The 23,239-nt window shown below is 49.5% G+C and overlaps 2 protein-coding genes across 5 annotated transcripts in view; both read right to left on the bottom strand.

The window, feature by feature from the left end:
- Positions 1-1,775, bottom strand: part of QRICH1 (glutamine rich 1) — a 29,110-nt gene extending 27,335 nt beyond the window's left edge. Inside the window, exon 1 of one of the 4 annotated variants that reach the window (XM_081184779.1) lies at positions 1,651-1,775. The gene's annotated coding sequence lies outside the window, so the exon portion shown is untranslated. Of the gene's footprint in view, positions 1-994; positions 1,379-1,650 lie in introns of those variants that run through there. The other 3 variants (XM_081184782.1, XM_081184780.1, XM_081184781.1) reach the window with 3 other exon arrangements.
- Positions 1,776-8,674: 6,899 nt separating this feature from the next.
- The window catches only part of QARS1 (glutaminyl-tRNA synthetase 1), a 34,453-nt gene continuing 19,888 nt past the window's right edge, over positions 8,675-23,239 (bottom strand). Inside the window, exons 12-24 of the mRNA XM_081182116.1 lie at positions 22,929-23,007; positions 22,714-22,822; positions 21,647-21,777; positions 20,716-20,808; positions 19,575-19,712; positions 18,374-18,461; positions 17,099-17,245; positions 16,868-16,972; positions 14,423-14,515; positions 12,835-12,962; positions 11,288-11,354; positions 9,858-9,983; positions 8,675-8,887 (exon numbers count right to left, since the gene is read on the bottom strand). Coding sequence (XP_081038242.1) covers positions 8,837-8,887; positions 9,858-9,983; positions 11,288-11,354; positions 12,835-12,962; positions 14,423-14,515; positions 16,868-16,972; positions 17,099-17,245; positions 18,374-18,461; positions 19,575-19,712; positions 20,716-20,808; positions 21,647-21,777; positions 22,714-22,822; positions 22,929-23,007 — 1,355 coding nt within the window. The 3' untranslated portion in view covers positions 8,675-8,836. The remainder of the gene's footprint in view (positions 8,888-9,857; positions 9,984-11,287; positions 11,355-12,834; positions 12,963-14,422; positions 14,516-16,867; positions 16,973-17,098; positions 17,246-18,373; positions 18,462-19,574; positions 19,713-20,715; positions 20,809-21,646; positions 21,778-22,713; positions 22,823-22,928; positions 23,008-23,239) is intronic.

Below are 23,239 nucleotides of genomic sequence, written 5' to 3'. Positions count from 1 at the left end.
TTTCAGAATAATGTAACTTCCAGACCTATCTGGAGATTGTGGGGGGGCTGAACCTGCAACCTCTTGTTTATATGCACCCACCCACTACAGTTGTTTATTACTAGTGCTATTATTCAAGTAAGCAGCAAGATTCTCAGTTCCATCTGGGCAAATCTTTTGCCCACCCTACTGATCAAGACATGTTTGTGACATTAGGCACATGCTAGCATAAAAGTTGATTAGTGCATTTCCATAGTAATGGTAGCATATTGTGCTTTACATTTACAAATGCTCCAGCCAAGGGTCCGAAAGCCTAGAAGAGCCCTAAGAAAATGCACAGGAACAAAAGGTGGTCTTATCCACAAAAACCTAGGTTTTCAAGTACTACAAAACTCTCTTTGGGATGCTAAAGGAATAGTTCACACAACAGACCCACAGGAATTGAAAGCCAGGAAAGGGCCCATGGTAGATTCCTCCACTCATCTCTTTATCATTAGTAATGATAAATAGGGCAAATAATCCCCCAGTCACTGGTTGCAGGGAAACAGCAGTGTTAAAAGGTATCTATCGGTTTTAAGGAAAACGAAATCCGGAGACCGATAATCATAGAGCTGAAATCAGCTGAATAGGGAAAGTTACTCAGCTTGTGTATGGGGTGGGGGAAGAGAGAGAGAGAGAATCACTCAAGTAAGCCTAACTGTCCTGTCAGAGGTATTGTACAAGGCTACACTCAACGGTCCACTGTAATGCACAGCACGAAGCGCTTTTAGGTACAGTATTTGTAAATATTGCAGGCTCCTAGACAAGGCCAGCACACCGAAAAGGCCCCGCCTTGATCCGCCTCGCCTCCATTTATTCTAGCCTTCTGGCCAAGGGTGGGGATGAGCATCCTTGGTCGAAAGAAACTGGCGCGCGAATGGCTAGGTGAAAAGGAGGAGGAGGAGAAGAAGCAACGGCGGCGGCCGAAGGGGTTTGGGAAGAGTGAGGAAAATTGGCCACAACCGTGGCAGCTCACCCCGCCTCCCCAGGGTCTCTGCAGCACTAGGGCCCGCCGGCCTCATCCTGGAACTTCGCCTGCGACTGCTGCTGCACCCGAGTCGGCGCCTTTGAAGGAGAAGCGGCGCGAGCGCGCCCGCAGCAGCAAACCCAAGGCGCGCGCCCGGCCCCACAGGGCCCTGGTGGTGGACTTCCCAGCGCGCGAAACGCCGGGAACGCGCGCGCCTACTGCCGCCTCTGGAACCGGGGAGGGGGAGCTGGGGGCTGGTTAGGGGAAGAGTCGGGAGCGCAAGGCGGGGCCGCGGGCACCGTGGAACGAACGACGCAAGGCCTCGAAGTCTGCGCGCCGCGGCCCGATCCCGCCCTACGAGTCTCCAATTCCAACACGCACGCAAAGAGGTCCTCTCTCTTTGCCCCCCCCACCGCCCGCCCCCCACCACCGCGGAACGCGCGCGCACGCGCTCCCCAGCGCCACACACACAACAGCCGGGCTCGCGGGAGCGCGCTTCGGCCCCGCTACCCCTCCCCCTCGCCGCCGCTATTCTTTTTCTTCTCCTCCTCCTCCACCCCGCCCGGTCTGAGGCAGCTCCTCTTCTTCTTCACCAGCCCCCGCCCCCACTCCAGCCCTCCCGTCCGCCGCTCGGCTGTCAACGTCCCCGCCCAGCGCCGCCTCACCCCGGCCCCTCTGCCGCCTCGCGCCGTCGCCACCTCAGGCCCCGCGTCTTTTTTCCCCTCACAGGTCCCTGGGCGCCATCTTACATTCAACCCGCCGCAACCAATCGGCGCCCGGGCTCGAGCTCGCGACAGCTCCGCCTCCAAGCCGCGCGAGAGCTGCGCGCCGAGTAGACGCCCCTCGCCTTAAAGCGGACGACGGAGGGGACGGGAGGGGTAGGAGGCGGGGGAGGGACCAGAAAGGGGGAATGAGGGATGAGGGTGCCAGGGGCCCCAGTGCCGGATTTAAGCATAAGATAAAAAAGCTATAGCTTAGGGCCCCACTCTCTTGGAGGCCCCCCCCCAAAATATACTACTTCTTAATTGTATTTCACTATTAATATACTTCTTCATTGTATTTCAGTTCAACAGTTACTTTGATAAAATACATATTTTGTTATGTGCAAATGGCTTTAGATACCGATTAGGTCCATAAATTGCCATATAGCATATATTCAACACAAAAAACAGTGACAATTTGTTGTTGACAAAGGACAGCTGGACATATAAAGGGCCCCATTACCATCAGTAGCTTAGGGCTGAGGGGCAGGTTGTCCGGCTCGCCTGCTCTTGCCCATCTCTAATTCAAGGCCCCACTCCAATCCTACAGCTCTCCCCCCCCCAACCTGGGACCCTCCAGAGGTTGTTAGATGCCAGTTCCCATCAGCTGCAGCCAGCAGGGCTAGTGGTTAGGGATAGGTCTTGCAGTCCAGCATCATTTGGGGAGCCACAGGTTCCCCTTCCCTGGCATACTGTGCCCCCTCCCCCAAAAGGTTAAATTCTGCTTCACCCCTACATAGGGCATCCCTTTCTGCTCCTTTGTGCCGGCTCAGAAAAGCTAGCGGCACCAAGGGATTTAAGGACAACCCCCCCCCCAGTGTTAATCTGTACACTTACTCCTAGGGCAGATGTGGCTGGGTCAACGTCCCAACAGCCAGACATATGGCTAATAGTCACAGATTAATGGGAGTTGGTATCCCACAACGAATGAGGAATCATGCACAACCTTACAGATTAATAAGATTTTTCTCTAGTAGATATTCTAGCAAGAATAAGCAGTCCCTTCTACAACTGTATAAGCCATTACAGAACTATGAAATCACCTTTTTTGTTAGACAGCACTCCCCCCGCACACCCCTCCGTTGTAACCTGACATATTTCCGCAGTATATTTTTGTAAGCAGGCCATAGTTTCCAGTGCAAGTCCCTTGCTTCTGGGCAAGCCTGACAGAGAGTCTAGGAAGCTGTGAAAGTATTACAGGAATCATTCCTAAAAGAAAGAAACACTACCTAGGCCAGGAAGAGTAGTTTCATAAAATATACAATGTTTTTATTCGAGAAGAAAGGAGCGAACAAACCTTGTGGGAAATTCCCAATCTCAATTAATCGCTCGTCTTTATGTTTTGTATTATAAAATAACCTTATATAAAAGACCTAGATTTCCATAACATGCTGGTTCAGAGAAAATCCCAAACTGTCGCACACTGTTTTCATGAGTAGCAGGCAATATGCACATTGAGATTTGAAATGCCGTTCTGCGGAGCAGATTGGTATTCTTTTTCAGTTGAAATGAATTCTAGTTTGGAGTGAAGAAAAGCCAAGCAGCTATAGGCCTCTGTCTGCAGCTTAGGTAAAATGCTGTAATATCTAATCAGCAGCTTGCATAGAGTTGCACCCCTTTTGAAACTTTATAGCTACTGGTAAAGGCTTGTGGCAGCAATGAAAAGATTTTTTTTTTTTACCCACAGGAGTTCAGTTCAAAGAGGGAAAATCCTGCTATCACAAATTTAAAGCTTCATAGCCACAGTTTGAAAACTCACAGTTTGAATCTACAGAAACATGCCTTTAAGGAAGAAAAAATCCCTAATTTTCAGCTAATACAAAGTAATAGATAAATCTTAGAAGAGTTCTCATGATGGAGCAGCTGAAGAGCTCTCTAGGGCACGATTCAGTAGAAGAGCTTTCAGAATGGCACAAATCTTTTACAGCTATTGAGAGATCAGATCATATAATAAAGGAGGTTAACACCTGCTCTGTGCAGCAGTACTGAACAAAGGAAACACTTTTGCAGACACAGAGTCTGTTCCAGGAATAAAGAATTCAGAGAATGATCAACACAGTGTTCCGCATCTCCCCAGCAAGTCCACAGTTATGAAACATGGAGCTGCATCTCAAGCAATCCTCACCATCCAAAACCTTTCCCTAGGCTTCAGCAAAGTTTCTCTTAAGAAATTCAGAGAAATAGCCCCAGCTTGGTTCACACAGAACTCCGCCCTTCCCCATGCATGTTAGCAATACAAATAGTTTATAAGGAATCTTAATAGCAGTAATGCAGCTTGCTCATTTGAGATTTATGCAAATATGTGACATTCAGATGCAAAAACAACATTTGTATGAAATAATGTAAAATCTGCTCCGAATTCTCACTGAATTCAGTGGGACAGGTAAGTGGATACAGGACTGCAACATTAATTTGATTTCCATTTGTTCCCAATAGCCTTATTCAAGTGAAAAGGGATTCAGCAGTGGGGAGACCGGCAAGCTAATAAATAAGAATTGATCTCCAACAAAATCCCACAGCACAAAACGGAAATTAGAAAGCACATTCTTTTATGACAAGCACATTTCCTCTCCTTTCTTGCAGAGTAGTTCCCCTAGAAAACAAAGGTAACTAACCTAGCAATATATCTCTGATGGGCTAATTGACTGTTTAAGCAGTTCCTGCTGTTAAATTATGCTGCTCTTTGCTGCCAGTGGCTACTAAAACTGTCTCTATTATCTGAAATGACAACAGAAGCAGCTGTGGGCTCAGCAGACCAATATGAGTCCACCTGAACTTGAAGCCAGTTCAACCAAAGGCTGAATATTTTAGTTTCACTGATACTATGCAGAAACATCACACCAGTTATGGCTGGAGAGAGGACAGTCAATCACATGAAAGCAACCATTCTCTCCCAAACCTACAGTAAAGCTATTCTCTCTTGAAGAGTATCACATTATTGACAAACCAAACCTAGCCAGCTCACATGCCACACAGAGACCAGTACAGAAAAATTAATAAACATGTCCAAGTTTGGTTTTTTGCTTAAAATGGGAAATGATTTAGCATCTGGATGAAATAACTCTACACCGCTTGGCTGGCACTATTAACTACTTCTTTCCAGCTTGCTGCAGCAGAGCATTCAAGGCATCTAAACCATATTTGTGGTACTAGTTGGTACTTTTTTAAAAATTACATGGTTAGCTTCCTCCCCTTTGTCACAGGCGGCATACGCACCATACATCTGAAGCACATGGTGTCCCCCAGTGAGTGCTGGGAAGTGTAGTTTACCCCTCATGAAGGTACAATTCTCAGCACTCTTATAAAAACTACCATTCCCAGGATCCTTTGGGGGAGTTGATGTGCTTTAAATGTAAGGTATGTGCATGGTTTGCTAGAAAAGTATCAAATATACCTTCTCTCCAGTATGGAGGAAAACCTGTATGGTGGTCTGATCCATGTCTGGGGACATATTTCTACTACTACTGGCATTATATCACTCCGTTTCTCCTCTCTTCTACAATGGGAATAACCATAGCCTACCTCATAGGATTGTTGTGAGATCACATTAAGTGTGTGCAGCTAGGTACTGCTGCTGCAAGGCTGAAAACAAGAAACCAGCTCCCTAAAATACAAGCTTGCAATAGCCCATCATGTGGGTGGCTCTGGTGTAAGTTCAGCTTTCCTGCGGAGCTCAGAGAGGCTTTTGCCATCCTAACCCACCACGCTACGTTGGCCCCGGTGTCTGTCGCGTGGGCCCGGGGGGACGATTGCCACGAGGCCTCCGGCAGGTGCTTCACCCAGGAGGGAGAGGGCCCAGCCTGCCTCCATCTCTTACGGCCCGCACCCCAGAGACCAGGCCGGGCTGTGCCAAGCCTGCAAAGGAAAAGCACAGGCTGCTTTAATATCCCCATGTGCTTGCTGACAACCTCCCACTCCACAGCACCAACAACCGGCCCTTAAGGTGGCACGGGCCAGCAGCAGCAGCAGCAGGTGACACAACTTCGGCTGCCATCACTCCAGCAGAGCGAGACGCCGCCGCTGCTCGGCTTCCTCCGGCCAAGCTTCCCCTGGCGCGCGGGTTTTGCATTTCGTACTCTCTCTATTTATTCTTTTGCAGCAGCGACATTGCTCAGCCAGCACCCGTCGCGCGTGGGTTGCTGGGGGGGGGGCGCGCACAGAGCGACCCGCGCGGCTTTCCGAGCCAACCCTCCTCCAGCCCACCTTAACAAGGGCCTAGGCTTGCTAACTTCGCAGCTAGACCTCGGTGTTTGTACACACTGCAGAAAATGTGCAGGACTTTAAAGGTGCAGCGACCCTCCCGCATCCAGCCTTTCTTTCTGGGAGGAGAGGAGGAGGCGGCGGGCGAGTCACCCGTGCAAGAGGGAGCGAGCGATGGCCCGGGATCAGGCCTCTCCGATCAGGGCCAAAGGTGAACCGAGGGAGGGAGAGAGAGAAGGATCCCTAGCCTCGTGCGCAGCGGCGGCTCTTACGCGCGCGGACCCTCCGATGGCGCAGCCGGTGTCGTGTGCTTTGCTCAAGCGGGCAAGGCGAGGGCGGAGAGCCGGGAAGCAGTCCGCATTTCCCAGAAGCAAGCGCCGCAATGGGTACTGCGAGCCGGACAGGCCTTGACAGTGGAGGGCGGGCTTGCTTCGGGGCTTGGCGAGGAGGAGAGGGAGAAACCCGAAAGGGCACCGCGCGGCTGGGCGGTTGCAAATCAAGCGCTTGAAAGGGTTGCCTTTTGCAGAGCCGGACAGGCGCGGAAGGAGCGTTCCTGCCTTTGTCATTGATAAAGGGCTTGCGGGGGAAAGGGGGGGGCGGCCCTGACGGGATACCAGGAATTGCTGGCATCCGTTGATCTAAAGAGACAATGGCGTGCACCTCCGGGGCTGAAGCCAAAACGCTACGTTAGCAGCACCAAAGTGACCTCTGCAGGGTGCAAGTCTGGGTGGGCAGTGTGTATGGCGGTCCTGGGCTGCCCAGGCGACAAGACTCGCCGATGCGGTCCAAAGGAAAGCAGAACAATGCACCAGCTTTGCTGCAGGAATTGCAACCCGCTTAGGGATTTGTGTAGGGTTTATTCCATAGGGTCCGTCCCCCCAAATGTACGGCAAGGCAGAAGTTTAGGATCAGAGTCTGCCTTCTTCCCAGGTTGACTGGCCCCATCTGCCCCTCACTTCCCACCTGGTTGAGCCAGCAAAGCTGTCTGCTGGTTGTGTCACATGCTGACAGTTTTTAGGAGCCACAGGTGAGAGCTGAGTGCACTTCCTCCCCCCTGCCCCCCAAGATTGCTTCTGCTACCCCCCCCCCCAAATACTCTAGGTCGCTGAAATTTCTGTTCAGCTGCTTATTGCTATGGTTTATTTTTGTTGCCATCGGTCGTAAATTCCAGTAACTGGCAAATCAAGTCCACCTCCCAACAAAGTAGGTATTCTGCCATCTTCTCTTCTATCAGTTAATTTATCCATTTCTGCCCATTCTGAATATTTTAATAGCTGCTCTCAGTCCGTGGGGATTTGTTGACATTTCCGTTTTCAAGCCCACATAATTTTTACGAAGAATTTCGGGTATCTAGATCTAAATCATGGAGGACAAGGCTGTACCTCCACAATTGGGGTCAGTATGCCCCTGAATGCCAGATGCTGTGAATCATAAGTGGGTCGGATTCTGTTGCGTTCAGCTCCTGCTTTCAAGCTGCTCAAAGGCCTCTGGTTGGCCACTGAGAACAGGATGGTGACGAGGTGGGACCCTGGATGGATGGAGCAGGCTTGTCTTACGTCCTCAGTGTTGATTTTGTTTAATTTAACAAAATCAACACTGGGCCAAAACTCAAGGTTCTAAAGATAAAATGGGGAGTTGCAAGGGGAACCATTTGTGCCACCTGGCACTCCTTATAGGGTTGCCATTTTTTGAAGAGCAAAAAAGAGGACACGTTTGCCGACTTCTGCTTTTAATTATGGATTGCTGCGACACAACTCTCACTTTACATATCCATGAAAAAAGAGGATGTGTCCTGGAAAAGGACGACATATGGCCAACAAATGTCCTCCCTTGTAAACGTAGAGCTACGAGGTCAGACCTTGGCTGCCTTCTTTTACAAATACTATTGAAAACAACACTGGTTGAAAGAGTGGTCTGATTTAAAATACCGACGAGAAAGGCTCTCTTCCCCATTGCCCATTTCTGATCCATTGTTATTGAAGTGCAAGGCAACTCTCAGATGGAGATGAAATGCGGAAATAATAATAATAATTTATTACTTATACCCCGCCCATCTGGCTGGGCTTCCCCAGCCACTCTGGGCGGCTTCCAACAAAATATTAAAATACAGTAATGCATCAAACATTAAAAGCTTCCCTAAACAGGGCTGCCTTCAGAGGTCTTCTAAAAGTCTGGTAGTAGTTGTTCTCTTTGACATCTGGTGGGAGGGCGTTCCACAGGGTGGGCGCCACTACCAAGGCGGCCCTCTGCCTGGTTCCCTGTAACTTGGCTTCTCGCAGTGAGGGAACCGCCAGAAGGAAAGACTGCAAGGAGGAATGGGAGCTGGAAATGCTCTCTGAAGGAGATGAGGACAACTCTTAAAAAATCATTCATACCTTTAGCCCCATCTAAGTGCAGGTGGTAGCCTCATCCTTAGTCCTAGACATACAACCCACCTAGAATCTTACTTCTGTGGGAAACTGTGGCTTGAGGAGGTGTGGAGAGGCTCAGAATCAGATGCGACTTATCTGCCCATCGGGACTCTCTCCACGACATGCCTTCCTCTCCAAACACACCCGTCAGGTGCGGGGCGAGCACCAAGAAATTGAAGGGGAGGAATCATAATTCTAGTTTGCAGCCCCACTTCAGAAAGGCAATAAATATTCTTTGAACCTGCAGATTCAAATCAGTGTACACACACCCATACACACACACCCTTGCATGCAATAGCCAATAACACAGGAAAACATAAAGAGGCTCCCTTTTATTGATGTGATGGATCTGAAACCAGGATGCATGTTAAGGCAACTGTGCTGGTGCTGCATGCGACCATCACCCCCTGCCATGCAGGGGAAGAACGTGACTCCTGAGCAACTTGGGGCAAGGTGAGAAACCGCCTGCAGAAGCATCATCACACTTTCCCAGGATCCTCCTTCAGAGTCACCGTCCGGTTGAACACAAGCTGCAGGGGGAAAGCAAGCAACATTAGCAAGAGTCCTTTGCCAGCCAAGTTCTTCCTCCCCATCACCTCCCATTTTAGAGAGCGGCTTTTCTCTCTAGGACCCTCGTACCTACAGGACCGCCTCTCCTGGTATGCCCCACAGAGGAACTTACGGTCTTCAAACAAAAACATCTTGGAGGTCCCAGGCCACAGAGAGGTTGGGCTGGCCTCAACCAGAGCCAGGGCTTTTTTGGCTGTGGCTCCGATCTGGTGGAACGCTCTGCCACAAGAGACTAGGGCCCTGCGGGACTTGACATCTTTCCGCAGGGCCTGCAAGACAGAGCTGTTCCACCAGGCCTTTGGCCAGGGCACAGCCTGACTCCCTCCCTCGGCAATCCTCACAGAACTCTAGCCCAGTTGGTTGGCATTAATCTGATTTGAATTAATTTTATAATGAAATGATTTTAGAATGTGTATCATTTTATTGTTGTTAGCCGCTCTGAGCCCGGCTTCGGCTGGGGAGGGCGGGATATACCGTAAATAAAAATTTTATTATTATAATTATTAATCTGACCTTGAGGCCTTTACAGGAACCGTTAAAAGATAGAAGGAAGCTCAAAGGCAGGTTCCGGGGAACATTTGGCCCTCCGGACATTGCTGAACGACTCCCATCAGCTGCAGCAAGAGTGGCCACACAGCCGGCAGCTTGGGAGTTGTAGTTCAGCAACACCTGGAAAGTCAAAGGTTCCCTGTCAACACAGGGTCTCTACTGGTATATCATCCCTGGCAGGAGGCCCCATCCAGCCTCTGGCTGAAAACCTCTATCAAAGGAGAGAGTCTGACACCTTCCAAAGCAGTCTGATTGTTTCACCGTCCAACCGCTCGTCCTGTCAAGAAGTTATCCCTCATGTGCAAGTGAATTTTCCTTTCCTTGCCATTTCAACGGGGGGGACGGGACCCTTCCAGGTTTTTGCCCCTTTTGGGAACTGACCTTTGCACCCGTGCTGTCAGGATCGACTGAGAAATAGCCAAGCCGTTCAAACTGGAATTTGGTAAAAGGCTTGGCCCCACACACAGACCTGTCCACCAGAGCCTCCTCAATCACAGAGAGTGAGTTCTGGAATGGGAGAGAGAACAGAGAGAGAAAGATGGAAAGGAGCGGGCAGGAAAGACTAAAACAAGGCAACAGAACTTCTCTCAGATGGGCAGGCCAAAGAGTCTTTAGCCCTGCTGATTAAAATATGCAACTTTTCTCTACTCACCAGGGACGCCCCACCCAGAAGGCAAAGTGAGGTGATCATCTCAGGAAACGGGATCCACAGAGACAGCAGATCCGGCCTCCAGGGAATGCGCTACCTGCTACTGCCATGGTGGCAGGGACGGGTGTGGCGTGCTCCTTTGAGACCCTATCTGCCGCCACCTTGGAAGCCCCCACCATGCTGCCTCTACAGCAGTCTCTTTCTCCTGCCCTTGTTCCTGATGTAGATCTTCACTCATCCCTTCTTTCCTGGCCCGGAATTGGGCCGGCCCTGCTACTCACGGGTGCAGCGCATGAGCTCTTGCCTTCACCAATTTTTACATGGCTTGCTTGGGAGGAGATGCCCAGGTTGGCAGGCGCACACTGATCCGCTCCAATTTACTTATATAGGTAAAGGTAAAGGGACCCCTGACCATTAGGTCCAGTCGTGACGACTCTGGGGTTGCGGCGCTCATCTCGCTTTATTGGCCGAGGGAGCCGGCGTATAGCTTCCAGGTCATGTGGCCAGCATGACTAAGCCGCTTCTAGCAAACCAGAGCAGCGCACGGAAACACTGTTTACCTTCCCGCTGGAGTGGTACCTATTTATCTACTTGCACTTTGACGTGCTTTTGAACTGCTAGGTTGGCAGGAGCAGGGACCAAGCAACGGGAGCTCACTCCGTCGCGGGGATTCGAACCACCGACCTTCCGATTGGCAAGTCCTAGGCTCTGTGGTTTAACCCACAGCGCCACCCGCGTCCCTTAATTCACTTATACCTCCTACCAAATTGCACACACAGAAGGTGTTGGCCTAGCAGGAAGCACCTTACAAAACTCCTTAGCAAGGTGTGCATTGTTAGGACAATGAGATGCTTCCCTGGCAGTTTCTTTCTGCATTGTTAACCTCACCTCTTAATAATAAAAATGTCAATTTCTAATATTTTATGCCCTCTCGTTCCTCTCCTTTAATCTTGTCATATTATATAATGGAATGTGATACCTTCTTGTTCTTGCAATTTTCTACTTTTCCATTTAAAAAAATAAAAATTGAGTACCCCCTGCTTCTCAAGCCACACCATTTCTTTCTCCCAACATTGCTCCACCTCTTTCTTCTCCCTGATTCTGTCTTCCCTAGTCCAAGGCATTAATAATAATAAAACACTCTTCTGGGCTCAGCACTCACAGGATTGACGTCACTCAGGAAACCCTGTGGCACCTCTGCAGGGTCTTCGGGGTTCTTGTGCAGGAACCTGCAAGCCAACAAATGGGTTTACAGTCACATTGAGGAGGAGGTTCGGCTGCCGGAACAGAAGACAAGAGGCTTCTGCTGCACAGGCCGGCCAATGGCACTCTCGTATCCCAAGCATGGCTCTTCCAGATGCTCTCTGTAGGCCCTGGGGAATGAGCCAAGTCCTTCTTGGGCTCGATGTTACTTCTACCTATGGTGTCAAGTCTACTCACTGAATGGAGAAAGCTGGGCAATGCAGACGGCCAGGGCCAGCCTCACAGAAGGTCCAGCCCATGTTCAATGAGCTCATCTCAACCCTGACTTGGCAGGAAGCAACAGCAAAACCCTTATCTCAGGGAGAAACTCCTCTTTTTGTAATGGGGCAGCTGACAAACTTGATGTAAACTCCCCCATTAGCTACTAAGCTGATGGAGTGGAGACACTTTGCTTTAGGTCGGGAGGCAATTAGCCTTGCCTGTTTGGGTTTTCTCTGCCAAGATTAGTGCCGGAAGTCTTCTTTTGCCAATCTATGAAGATCTGCACTGGTTTCCAGTTCATTTCCAGGTGCTATATATCTTTGGGCCCAGCGGCCTCCAAGACTGTCCTACTTGCCTATGAATCTGTCTGAATATCAAGGATGAAACATGACGATCATCTTCCGAGGCCCTACATGGTGTGTGTGTGTGTGTGTGTGTGTGTGTGTCTGTGTGTGTCTGTGTGTGTGTGTGTGTGTGTGTGTGTTTTCTCCAGTATTAGGCTTCTTTCAGCTGTAGCATCTGGAACACCTCCCCCCTCCTTCACCTGGAGACTTCTGAGGCACTGAGCTGAAGTCTTTCTGGTGCCAGATGGCTTTCTTTTTGCCCAGACTACCCAGAATTCCACAGGTTTAAACCTGACTTTTACTATGGCCGAGTACAGATTAGTGAATCTTGCTTTATTAAGGCTACATCTATGCATAGTTGCTTTGCTGCTCCCTTCATGCAACTGAGCAAACAACCAGGAATCCATAGTTAACTGTAGTCAGAACTGGGAAATGTTAGCTAAAGTCTTCATCGCTCTGCTGTCTCTGTTTTGATGAGTTTCAGAACTATTTTAGTTATTTGAGCTGCTTCGAAAGAATAGTCCTAAGAGCAGCGTACAAATTCCCTAAGGAAACAAGTAAATAAATTGGAACGGTATAATCAATTTCCCCAGAACCACCCCCCCCTTCCAGATATAGTTATAAGTTTGATTAAAACAAACCGTGTTTCAAGATAAACTCAAAAAGTGTTGGTACCTAGTTCTGTCAACCCACCTTTGAATACATAACACCACTATGCAATGCTTGAATATATAGCATCTGTGAGCTAAACCCAGGGGAGGAGAGAGACAAGATAAGGAAGTGGTTTTGACCCCTGTTACCTATTCTACTTCCCAGGAATAATAATATCCAAGGTCAAGAGGTACATGGGGAGCCTTCTCAAACAACAGATTTGCAAAGAGGGAGTGATCCTAATACTCACAGTCGCTCATACTGTCGAACCTCACACACAAGAGGATTTGACACCCAGTGGATAAAGGCTTTGGGTTTCTCTGCTGCCTCCGACTTTGTACAGGTCACCTCTAGCTCTTTCACACGTCCATTGGTGTCCTAGGCAAGGAGATGAAGGTCAGTTCCATGTGGCCACCCAGCCACTTTGCCATCATGCTTCAGGTATCTAGCTCCTCTCAAAAAACACTCCCTTGCAATGTGGAGCAGATTGCCTTCCTCGTCTCTTCTGCTCAGTGCAGAGGAGGGGAATGAATTTGCAACGACCAGCTCACTTGCTCTTGCATGAGCCCAGACCTCAAATCCATGTCTGTATCTCCCTAAAAGTTCATTGCAGTTCCATTTAACATTGCAGACCTCAAATCCATGTCTGTATCTCCCTAAAAGTTCATTGCAATTCCATTTAACTGACTGGTGCTAGCTTATCTGGCCAGTTGCAGAGAAGTCAAGAAATTATTTTCCACACTCTGCCTCATAATCAAGAGACATTTTGGTTGTTTCTTCATATCAGGGAGAAAGAAAAAGGATTCTATGGCTGTTCAACAACTGCAGGATGACACCCCCCCACCCCCAAAAAAGTTGATTCAGAGTTGATCTGCCACACATATAAGCTATTTCAACAGGACACAGAAGAAACTAGGAACTTACAAATATGAAATGCTTCAAGACACTATTCATCAAAATCACAATCCCAACAGGAACCAAAAGCAAAATTATCAGGCCACAAATATATCAAATGCCAGAAAATGTTTGGACATACAACACTTTCTTTTAAAAGCATGGGGTGGGGGCAGGGGGCGGGAAACGCCAATAAACAGACTTGGGCTCATCAGAATTTCATTTACAAAAATTTATAGGGTCACCACAGAAAAGGCCCTGCTGTGCTCTTGCAGTTAACTCCTCATAGTAATAGTACCGGTTTATGCAACTGCATAGGCAGCAGCAAAATGGATTTCCTCCTCTTTTACTCCAATCTCGGGGACGAAATATTCAACTGGAGAATGTAACGTAGGAACAGGATGTTGGGCCAGATGGGCTTAATCACACAGTGCCTGCAGCAACTTTGGGTAGTTCTAGCCTTAGCGAGAGAGATACAACTTAAGCTTCAGAAATCACTGGAGGAGAGCCAAGGAACTGGTGTGTGTGTGTGTGTGTGAGAGAGAGAGAGAGAGAGAGATTTCATTTTGAGAGAGAGAGAGAGAGAGAGAGAGATTTCATTTTCTACTACTGCAAGCAACCTCAAGGCTTATTTGATCAAAAGGCAGGTGTGAGATCTATGTTGTTTTTTTAAAAAAAGAACTAGATTTCACCGCTTGCTTGTGCAGACAGACGAAAACCACTAAGCAGGTAGCGAAATGGGAGAAAGACCTAGCAGAGCCACAGCTGGCTCAAGGAGTCTTACAGAGCTGTAAGCATAGCTGCTGGAATGGTCCATGAGGCTGATCTAAGCCGAGTGCCACAGCTGATGTTTTCTTTTATGGGAAGCTCTTAGGCCCTGATCTACAGGGATAGCTGCAGAGCTGCAGTAAGAGGGCTGTAAGGAGATGCCACGGCAGACTCACCTTAATTATGCTCTGGACAGCAATGACGTAGCCCGTGTGCCTCAAACCCACTGGCTGGCCGGGCGCCAGGCGCTTGTAACCTTTCTCTGGCACCTGCCAGGGAAGAGATGCTAACGTCAGTGGAGACCAAACAAGGGGAATCAAATCACTTCAATCCGCTGGCACATGGATGTAAAAACGTTCTGTACTAAATTGCCAATTCTTATGGGGCCAGGCACCTCCCTCACAGCAGGGATCTGCAACGTAGCTCCCCGTAGTTATTCTCAGAGATCCCCATAATAACAATAATAATAATTTATTATTTATACCCCGCCCATCTGGCTGCGTTTCCCCAGACACTCTGGGCAGCTCCCAACAGAATAATAATAATAATAATAATAATAATAATAATAATAATAATAAATTTTATTTATATCCCGCCCTCCCCAGGCTCAGGGCAGCTAACACCAGGTATAAAAACAACTGATTAAAATACAAGTTAAAAACAGGATTAAAATTCAACATTAAAATGCAGCCTCATTTCAGTAGAAACTCAAAAACTTTTTGGGGATGAAAACGTCAAATCTTCACCAAGGCCAACTATCCAGACTGGTCCCACGTGGGCCAGAAAAAAGCCAGGGAAGTCCCCAAATAGGAGTTCCATCACAGAAGGAAAAGGAAAGGGGGTGGGGAGATCAGGCTGATTCCAAGCCAAAGGCCAGGCGGAACAACTCTGTCTTACAGACCCTGCGGAAAGAATATTAAAAACACGATAGAACATCAAACATTAAAAACTGCCCTAAACAGGGCTGCCTTCAGATGCCTTCTAAAAGCCAGATAATTGCTTATTTCCTTGACATCTGACGGGAGGGCGTTCCCCAGGGCAGGCGCCACTACTGAGAAGGCCGTCTGTCTGGTTCCCTGTAACCTCACGTCTCGCAGGGAGGGAACCACCAGAAGGCCCTCGGAGCTGGACCTCAGTGTCCGGGCTGAACGATGGTGGTGGAGACACTTCTTCAGAAGCATCTCTCCACAGGACATGGCAGCCTCAGCCGGAACCACATAGCTAGCAATCAGCTGGGCACCTGAACTCTCCAACGCTCTGTACGAACAGGCCCTGTCTTGGCTCAGGATTCACCAATCACAGGAAGGGGGCAGAGTTAGGGCTCCTGGTGAAATCTGGCCAAGATGATGACCTGGTTAATGTGCCTGCAGAATGTAGCCTGGTGTGGGCGGTCAGAGAACAGCCCTTAGTAGAAGTGGGCATGGATATTCCAGATGAAAAAGGCAAACAATTTGCTTCCAGTTTAACAGACTGGCAAATGAAGCTCAGACAGAAAACAAGAGCCGAGGGAAAGGTGTGCCCTTAGAAGACTGGGGGGTGGGTGGAAATAAGCCTCATTATAATGTGTTTGCATGACAAAACATACCTTTTAATAATATAATCGTGTGTGTATACAAACACTCAGGAACATATAAATGCATAACATTTATATTGGGCAGTGCAGTAATTTTTTATATTTTTTATGTCACATGTAGTGGTACCTCAGGTTACATACACTTCAGGTTACAGACTCCGCTAACCCAGAAATAGTTAGCTAAAGTGGTCCTTCAGGTTAAGAACAGTTTCAGGTTAAGAACGGACCACTGGAACGAATTAAGTACTTAACCTGAGGTACCACTGTATTATTGGACAAGGAGCATCTTCCCAAGTAAGACAGGTGCCGATTGCAAGCTGCCAATCTGTCCAAGCACAGAGCAAAGGACATGGATCTGGGGTTCAGCTTATCTACCACCAGGCCTAGTTTTGGCAGGAAAGCCAACCTACATGAACAGGGCCCCTTTGGGTGCCACGAGACATGTTCTAATTTTAAAAATCTGTATTTTTAAAAGATCGTGCAGAGATGGTCCAGGCCAGTAGAAGTGGCCACAAGGTGGACTTCTAATACAAACAGCCAATAACAGATCCAAAATACACTCTCCGAGTCAGAGGAGCCAGCGCTACCAAGAGAAGTGAATTAATCTGCAGTGCAGGCATGGCTGCCGTCCAGAGAATGCAAAAGCTACACAAAATTGCTGAAAAAAATGATAAAGGTGGAACCGCAAATGACAGTGGTGACTGCCAAGACCACCAGGAACTATGGGCAACTTGAAGATACATAACCTAAAACACCCTCCCATACAGGAGGGATGAGTGGAGACAGCAAAGTCCCTTTAAAATAAGAGAGAGCCTTTGTGCTGACACATTTTACAAACCCCGCTTTCTAGCGAGGAAGAGATGATGCCTCGTCTGCTCCAGAGTCCTACAGCAGGATGAAGTACGCCCAGCTGGCATGCGGTTGAGGAGCCCACAATTTTTGCAGCACCCCATTCTGTGCCCCCAGCGTCACAAGTATCAGCTTTCTTCTCTTCCTCAATGCACTGCCTCTCCCTCCCCCCACCCCCCGCCACCATCCACAGGCTCACCTCCCGGAAGTCACTCTGCTCAATATAGATGGTTGGCTGGAAGGGGACTTTGTGGAAACCTTTGGTCTCATCAGCTGGGAAATTGGGTACGTCAACTTCTAAGGTCTGTAAGGAAGAAAGGAAGGATTGATGCACACTCGATGGGGGTGCTAAGAGAGGTCTAGATTTTACAGGGAGGTGGGCAAGGTGGCAAGCCACCCAGTCCCCACGCTGCAAAGGCCGCAGGCTTACTTTGTGCGGTGCGGGGAAATTGACGATGGTCACGCACAGTGGTTCCAGCACGGCCATGACCCGGGGTGCCTGTTCGTTCAGCACCTCCCGCACACAGGCTTCCAGCATATGAGGCTCCATTGTGCACTGGGCGACTGTCACGCCCACCTGTTGAGAAGAGGTTGGAGTGAGCCAAGCAACAGGGAAAGGCAAGCTACCAGCTCCAAGCAAGAGGTGGGGGACATATTCTCTCTCTCTCTTTCTCCAAGGCAGCCTTTCTCAAGCTGTGGGTCCCCAGATGTTGCTGAACTACAACTCCCATCACCCCTAGCTAGCAAGGCCAGAGCTCAGGGGTGATGGGAGTTGTAGTCCAACAACATCGGGGGACCCACAGGTTGAGAACCGCTGCTCCAAGGGCTGAACTCCCTTTGGGGAAAGTGGTCCCCAGGGGAATTGGGGGGGGCTACACACTTGTAGTGGGAGGTGCCAGAAGACGCACACCCTATTCGCTCACAAACTTTCCTCTGCTCGGCTCCCACACAGAGACAGGAAACTGGAAAGAAAGGGATCTGAGGACATGGGAACAAATCTCTTCTTGAATGATCAGCTCACTGAGCATAGGAACGGCAGGGGGAAGGAGGCACGGCTTGGAGGGGGTGTGGGGCAGTCTCGATTAAGAAGTCTGACAAGATGGATTAGGCCCATGAAGCAGAGGTTCTTCATCCCGGCTCTAAGGGGAAGATAGCCGCCATGTCGCTCAGAGGCAGAGCATCTGCTATGCATTCAGAAGGCCCCAGCTTCAATCCCTGGCAGTGCTGGGAAACCCTGGAGAGACGCCACCAATCAGGGCAGACAATACTGAGCTAGATGGACCAATGGCCTGACTCGGTTTAAGGCAGGCTCCTATGCCAACACCCAGGCCGTTTTCAGGGGCCACAATCCCAATCTCTCCAATGCCCATATGGCTCCAGGGAGATGGCACTTTTCCCTGCTGCCTCTGGAGGCATGGAGACAGAGGTGGCACCCTGTGGCTGCTTAGCAGGAATCCAAGAGCTTCCTTAGCCAGGTCCACGTTGAAGCCATGGAACTGAGGAGCATCTCCACAACAAAGGTGCTGGGGGTGCGCCCTGCTGCTCACACCATGCCCCAAAGGAAAAAGTGGCACGTAAGCTCCATGACACGCAAGCAAAACCCGGAACAGGGCCTGAACTCTGTACCCAGCACCCCATGGCATTTAGGCACCCACGCTTTTCCCCTTGGCCAAGCTGCACCGAACCCCAAAGGACATGTCTTTACCCTGGCGCAGAAGTTGTTGATTGCCTCTGCCGGGAAGCCCCGGCGCCGCAGAGCTGTCAGCGTAAAGAGTCGTGGGTCATCCCAGTCCCTGGAATGGCAATGGCAGCAGTGAGTGGCAAGAGGCAGAAAGAAGCCTTGCTCCAAAACATACCGGCCTAGTTTCTTCCCAGCATGCCATTCATGCATCCCTTCTTCCCTCCCCCCCAACCTGGGACTACAGCGCTGAAGTGAAATAGGGCCTTGTTCAGCAACCAAGGGCCTAAGGGCCGCTTGGATGGGTGGGTTTGAAGTATGCATGTGCTAGATTCTCCTACAAGCCACTTTGAGGATCCTTACATCAAAAGGTGGGATTATAGATCTTTTCAAATGTCTGAGGCTGCCAGAGGGAGAGGATGCAGCAGCAACGGACCCCTCTATCCAGCTGAATTATTGCCTTCTTAGGCAGATGTGAAGGGCTCTGGCGTTCAGAAAGCCCTCCAGGTGTTCTTGGACTGCTATTCCAACCAGCCTCAGCCAACACGGCTAAATGGCAAGGGATAATGGGAGCTGCAGTCCAACGACGTCTGCAGGCACCTGGTTCCCCACCATACCAGGAAGGGAGCGCTGCTCATATTACAAAAGCCCTTTCCGCTGTTCTAACCAACCTTCACAGCCTGAGGCGCTGGGCCATCCAAGGAGGGACGTGAACCCAGGGCTGTGGGGAGGGGCAGCAATAAGGGCTGGGAACAACTCTGGGGATGGATCACAGATTTTGCCCAGAGATGGGTAAAAAGAAGCTCATTCAGGGTATATTGCAAGTGGATTGTTCCATAAAATTACAGTGGTACCTCGGGTTAAGTACTTGATTCATTCCGGAGGTCCGTTCTTAACCTGAAACTGTTCTTAACCTGAAGCACCACTTTAGCTAATGGGGCCTCCTGCTGCTGCCACGCCGCCGGAGCACGATTTCTGTTCTGATCCTGAAGCAAAGATCTTAACCTGAGGTACTATTTCTGGGTTAGCGGAGCCTGTAACCTGAAGCGTCTGTAACCTGAAGCGTATGTAACCCAAGATACCACTGTACTTGGGAGCCTCATGTTCCTGTTATGAATCTGAAGCCAATTATATTTCGTGAACTACCTTGGAAGTGGTGCTTTGCCCTGAAAGGTACAAGTACTTCAAATAATAATAATAATTTTAAAAATCAAACTCTGTTCCTCACCTGACAGCCCCTGAATCTACCAGGCGAATGATCTTGCGTTTGGAGACCACTGTGTAGAGGAGATTGAGGCGTCCATACTCCCACTGCACGGGGCAGTAGACATCCAGGGCGTTGCACAGCCAGAAATAGGAGGAGCGTCTGCCAAGAGAGAGAAGAGCAGCAGCTGTCAGAGCAGCAGTGGGGAACTTTCTCCAGTCCGGGGGCCACATTCCGTGCTGGGCAACCTCCCGAGGGCCACATGGTGGACAGAGCCAGAGGCAAAACCAGTCACAGGAGCAAGTGGAGCATTTTGCCTTCAGTCTGCTTTCTACGCTGTCACACAGCTTTCCCTATCCTGCTTACATGCAGCCAAGAGGTTCAACAAGGCAAAAAAAAAAAAGTCAAGGAAATTACAAAGCTTGGATAGTGAGGGGTGTGGCCAGAGGTGAGTCCTGGGGGTTGGACAAAAAAAAAAGTTTTGAGGCAGTCACATTGGTTCCTGGGCCTAAGACTCCACACCCCTGTGACAGGTCCTCTATAACAGGGAATAGCAGATTGGTTCCTGTCAAGAGGCTGATGTCGGCTACCTGCTTGTGACTAGCTTTGCAGAATTTGTTTGGCTTTCGGGACTCCTGTTTTTGAGCAAAAATAATTATGCGCGGTCAGGATGAGAGCAGGACAGAGACCCAGTCACAGGGGACCTACTAAAATCCTGCTGGATGCTCAAGGCAGAAAATCCAGAGGCAGAGCGCCCCTGACAGACAGCCGACTATCTGACCTCTGTTCAAAGGCCTCCACTGAAGGAGTGAGTGGTCATTAGTTCCACCACTGAACTCATCCTCAGGAAGTTTCCCCTAGCATCCAATTGAAATCTTCCCTTCTCTAAATTAAGCCCATTAGATCTAGTTTTCACCTTTGCCATGAGGGCCAGAGGCTTGTGTTCCACTAGAGGTAAAAGCAGAATCCTCAGGATAGGATATCCAAGTGGCAGATTCTGCCCCTGTACAGATGAGGAGTCTACATCCATAGAAACCCAAGCCTCCTAAATCTGGGATTCTATTTCTCCACATAGGATAAGGGATTCAGGCCTGTGGTTGCTCCCCACGACAGGAGAGCGTCTCAGCCACTTCCCAGTCGAGCAAGGAGCTCTGTTGTCTCTCACCTGGCCTGGAACTCTTTGGTACAGAGCGAGTGAGTGATGTTCTCTATGGAGTCGCAGAGGCAGTGTGTGTAGTCGTAGGTGGGATAGATGCACCTGGAACCCAGGGTACAGCTGTAAGGTCAAGATCTCCAGAACCAGAACCAGCCCACCTCTATGCAGCTCAACTCTTTCCCCACCCCCACAGCCTACCCAGCCATCAACCCCATCCCTCAAAATGCTCTTGCAGATCCACCGCACTACCATGGCGTGTGCCCTTGCTTTTAAGTCTGTTTAGGGGAAAGGCCAGCCTTCCCACCTGAGGAGAACAAGGGTCAACTGTAGCCATCCTGCTCAAATTCAGAAGCACTCCCCCTTCCCTTCGTTCCCAAATCCGAGAGCGCCAGCCACAGTTGTCAAAAACGTTTACTGGATTTGTGAGCCACCATTTTGCCAAGGCCCCTGAGGTGGTTTGTAAGTTTTAAACAGCAAAATAGACACATGATATGAAACGTAAAGAGACAAGAGTCCCATGGGGGCCAACAGGGAGCCGGTGGTATGGGGGCATCCTTGGCCTGGCCTCCCTCGCTTCCACCTTCCCTCAGAGCACGCAGGTCTTTAGAAGCCCCAGGGAAAGTTCTCGCCAAAATGGTTCTCCTCAGACCATGGATGGTTCTGTCAGGGCCTGGTGATCGGTGTGCTCCCTGGCCTAGTCTCCCTCACTTCCATTTCCCTTCAGGGCACGCAGGGCTTTCTTAAGCAGCCCCGGGGACGGGAGGGAGGGGCTGCTGCACACACATTAAGCCCTATGGCACAGTCATCCGTCCCAACAGAAAATGCGGGCCAGAAACATCTAACCCATCTCTGAACCAGCAACCCCAAGCGAGATGTTCCACAGGGTTTCCACCCAACCCTCCAGTACCCACACCAGACACACACACCCCGCCTCGCGTACCACTTGTCCCCGGTGCGGTGATGTGGGGTGTATTTGATGCGGTAGGCGACGGGGTCCATCTTCCCATCTTCCATCACCAGCTTCATGCGCAGGGTGGCCTCGCCCTCCGCAAACTTCCCCTTGCGCATGTCCTGCAGCGGAGGAACCCACACTGGAGCTTTAAGCCAGTAAAAGACTTAAAAGCTCGCCACGAGGTTAAAAAACAGCAGCTTCTGCCGCCTCAGTTTTTGCCCCGGCAGGAGCAGCCTTCCAGTTGTTCTGCTCTACAGGCAGACACATGTATATACAGCGGTACCTCGGGTTACAGACGCTTCAGGTTACAGACTCCGCTAACCCAGAAATAGTGCTTCAGGTTAAGAACTTTGCTTCAGGATGAGAACAGAAATCGTGCTCCGGCGGCGCGGCGGCAGCGGGAGGCCCCATTAGCTAAAGTGGTGCTTCAGGTTAAGAACAGTTTCAGGTGAAGAACGGACCTCCGGAATGAATTAAATACTTAACCCGAGGTACCACTGTACTGTGCAACAAAGGCTGCTCCCCAAAATGCCAAATTCATGCCAATGAAGCCCAAGGAATGCAATCAGAGCAACGTTGTTTTTTTTTTACTTATTTTACAAAATTAATCCTGCTTCCAAGATTTGGTTATTTCAATGAGTTTTTGACCAGTAATGAAAGGAAATAAACTAAGTGGAAGGGCCCAGATAGAGGTAGTCAACATGCGATCCTTCAGTTATCTGTTGGACTACAACTCCCATCATGCCTGACCATAGGCCATGCTGGCTAAAGCTAATGGGAGTTGTAGCACCATGTTGGCTATCCCCAGATTAGGACAAAGGACAATAGCCATCTAAGGAGGGCAGGGAGAAAGGTGTATAAAATAAGGACTCTGATTGCTGGAAGCACACCTGTATAATTTTATGAGCCATCATTGATTACTACAGGCATAACCATGGGGGCTAGAAACTTGTGGTGGTTGTTCTAAAAAAAACAAACCAAAAAGGCAAGGCTGAGAATGCTGAATTCTCTAGCAGGGGAAGCCACCCTAGATTGCCCACATGAAATGGGAGTACCTCAAAAAGCAGGAGCGACTCCTCAACCGGCCGGTCTCGCCATGGAGAAGGAGGAGGATTATGTCCCTTGATTTCTTCCACCTTCTGGTGGCAAACGTAAGCATGGCCCCTGAGGGAGGGAAAGGACACAACCAGTCACAAGGGGAGGAAGAATGCACCTGTGGCGGAAGTCAGGTGTTAACCCTTTCCCCCTTTTCAGCATCCAGCCTCCTCACCTCCGGATGAGATCCACCGCCCAGGTGTACAGCTGGTCAAAGTAATCGGAGGCGTGCGTCACCGCATAGGGGGTGTATCCTGGGGGAAATAATGCCAGGTCATAAAAAAGTGTGCCCCCTTCATGCCATACTTGGTAAGGGCCTCATTGTTGCACTTGAGCTTCACACCATGGTGCAAATTGGGCTAACCAGTGGTTGTTTTTTCTGAGGTTACCAGCACTGGTGGTATTATTATTATTATTATTATTATTATTATTATTATTATTATTATTATTATTATTATTATTATTATTATTATACCCCGCCACTCT

Source organism: Podarcis bocagei (assembly GCF_964188305.1).
Source record: "Podarcis bocagei genome assembly, chromosome: 2".
NCBI classification, from domain to species: domain Eukaryota; kingdom Metazoa; phylum Chordata; class Lepidosauria; order Squamata; family Lacertidae; genus Podarcis; species Podarcis bocagei.
Note: the sequence above shows the minus strand (reverse complement) of the source record. Positions and strands in the feature narration are given on the sequence as shown.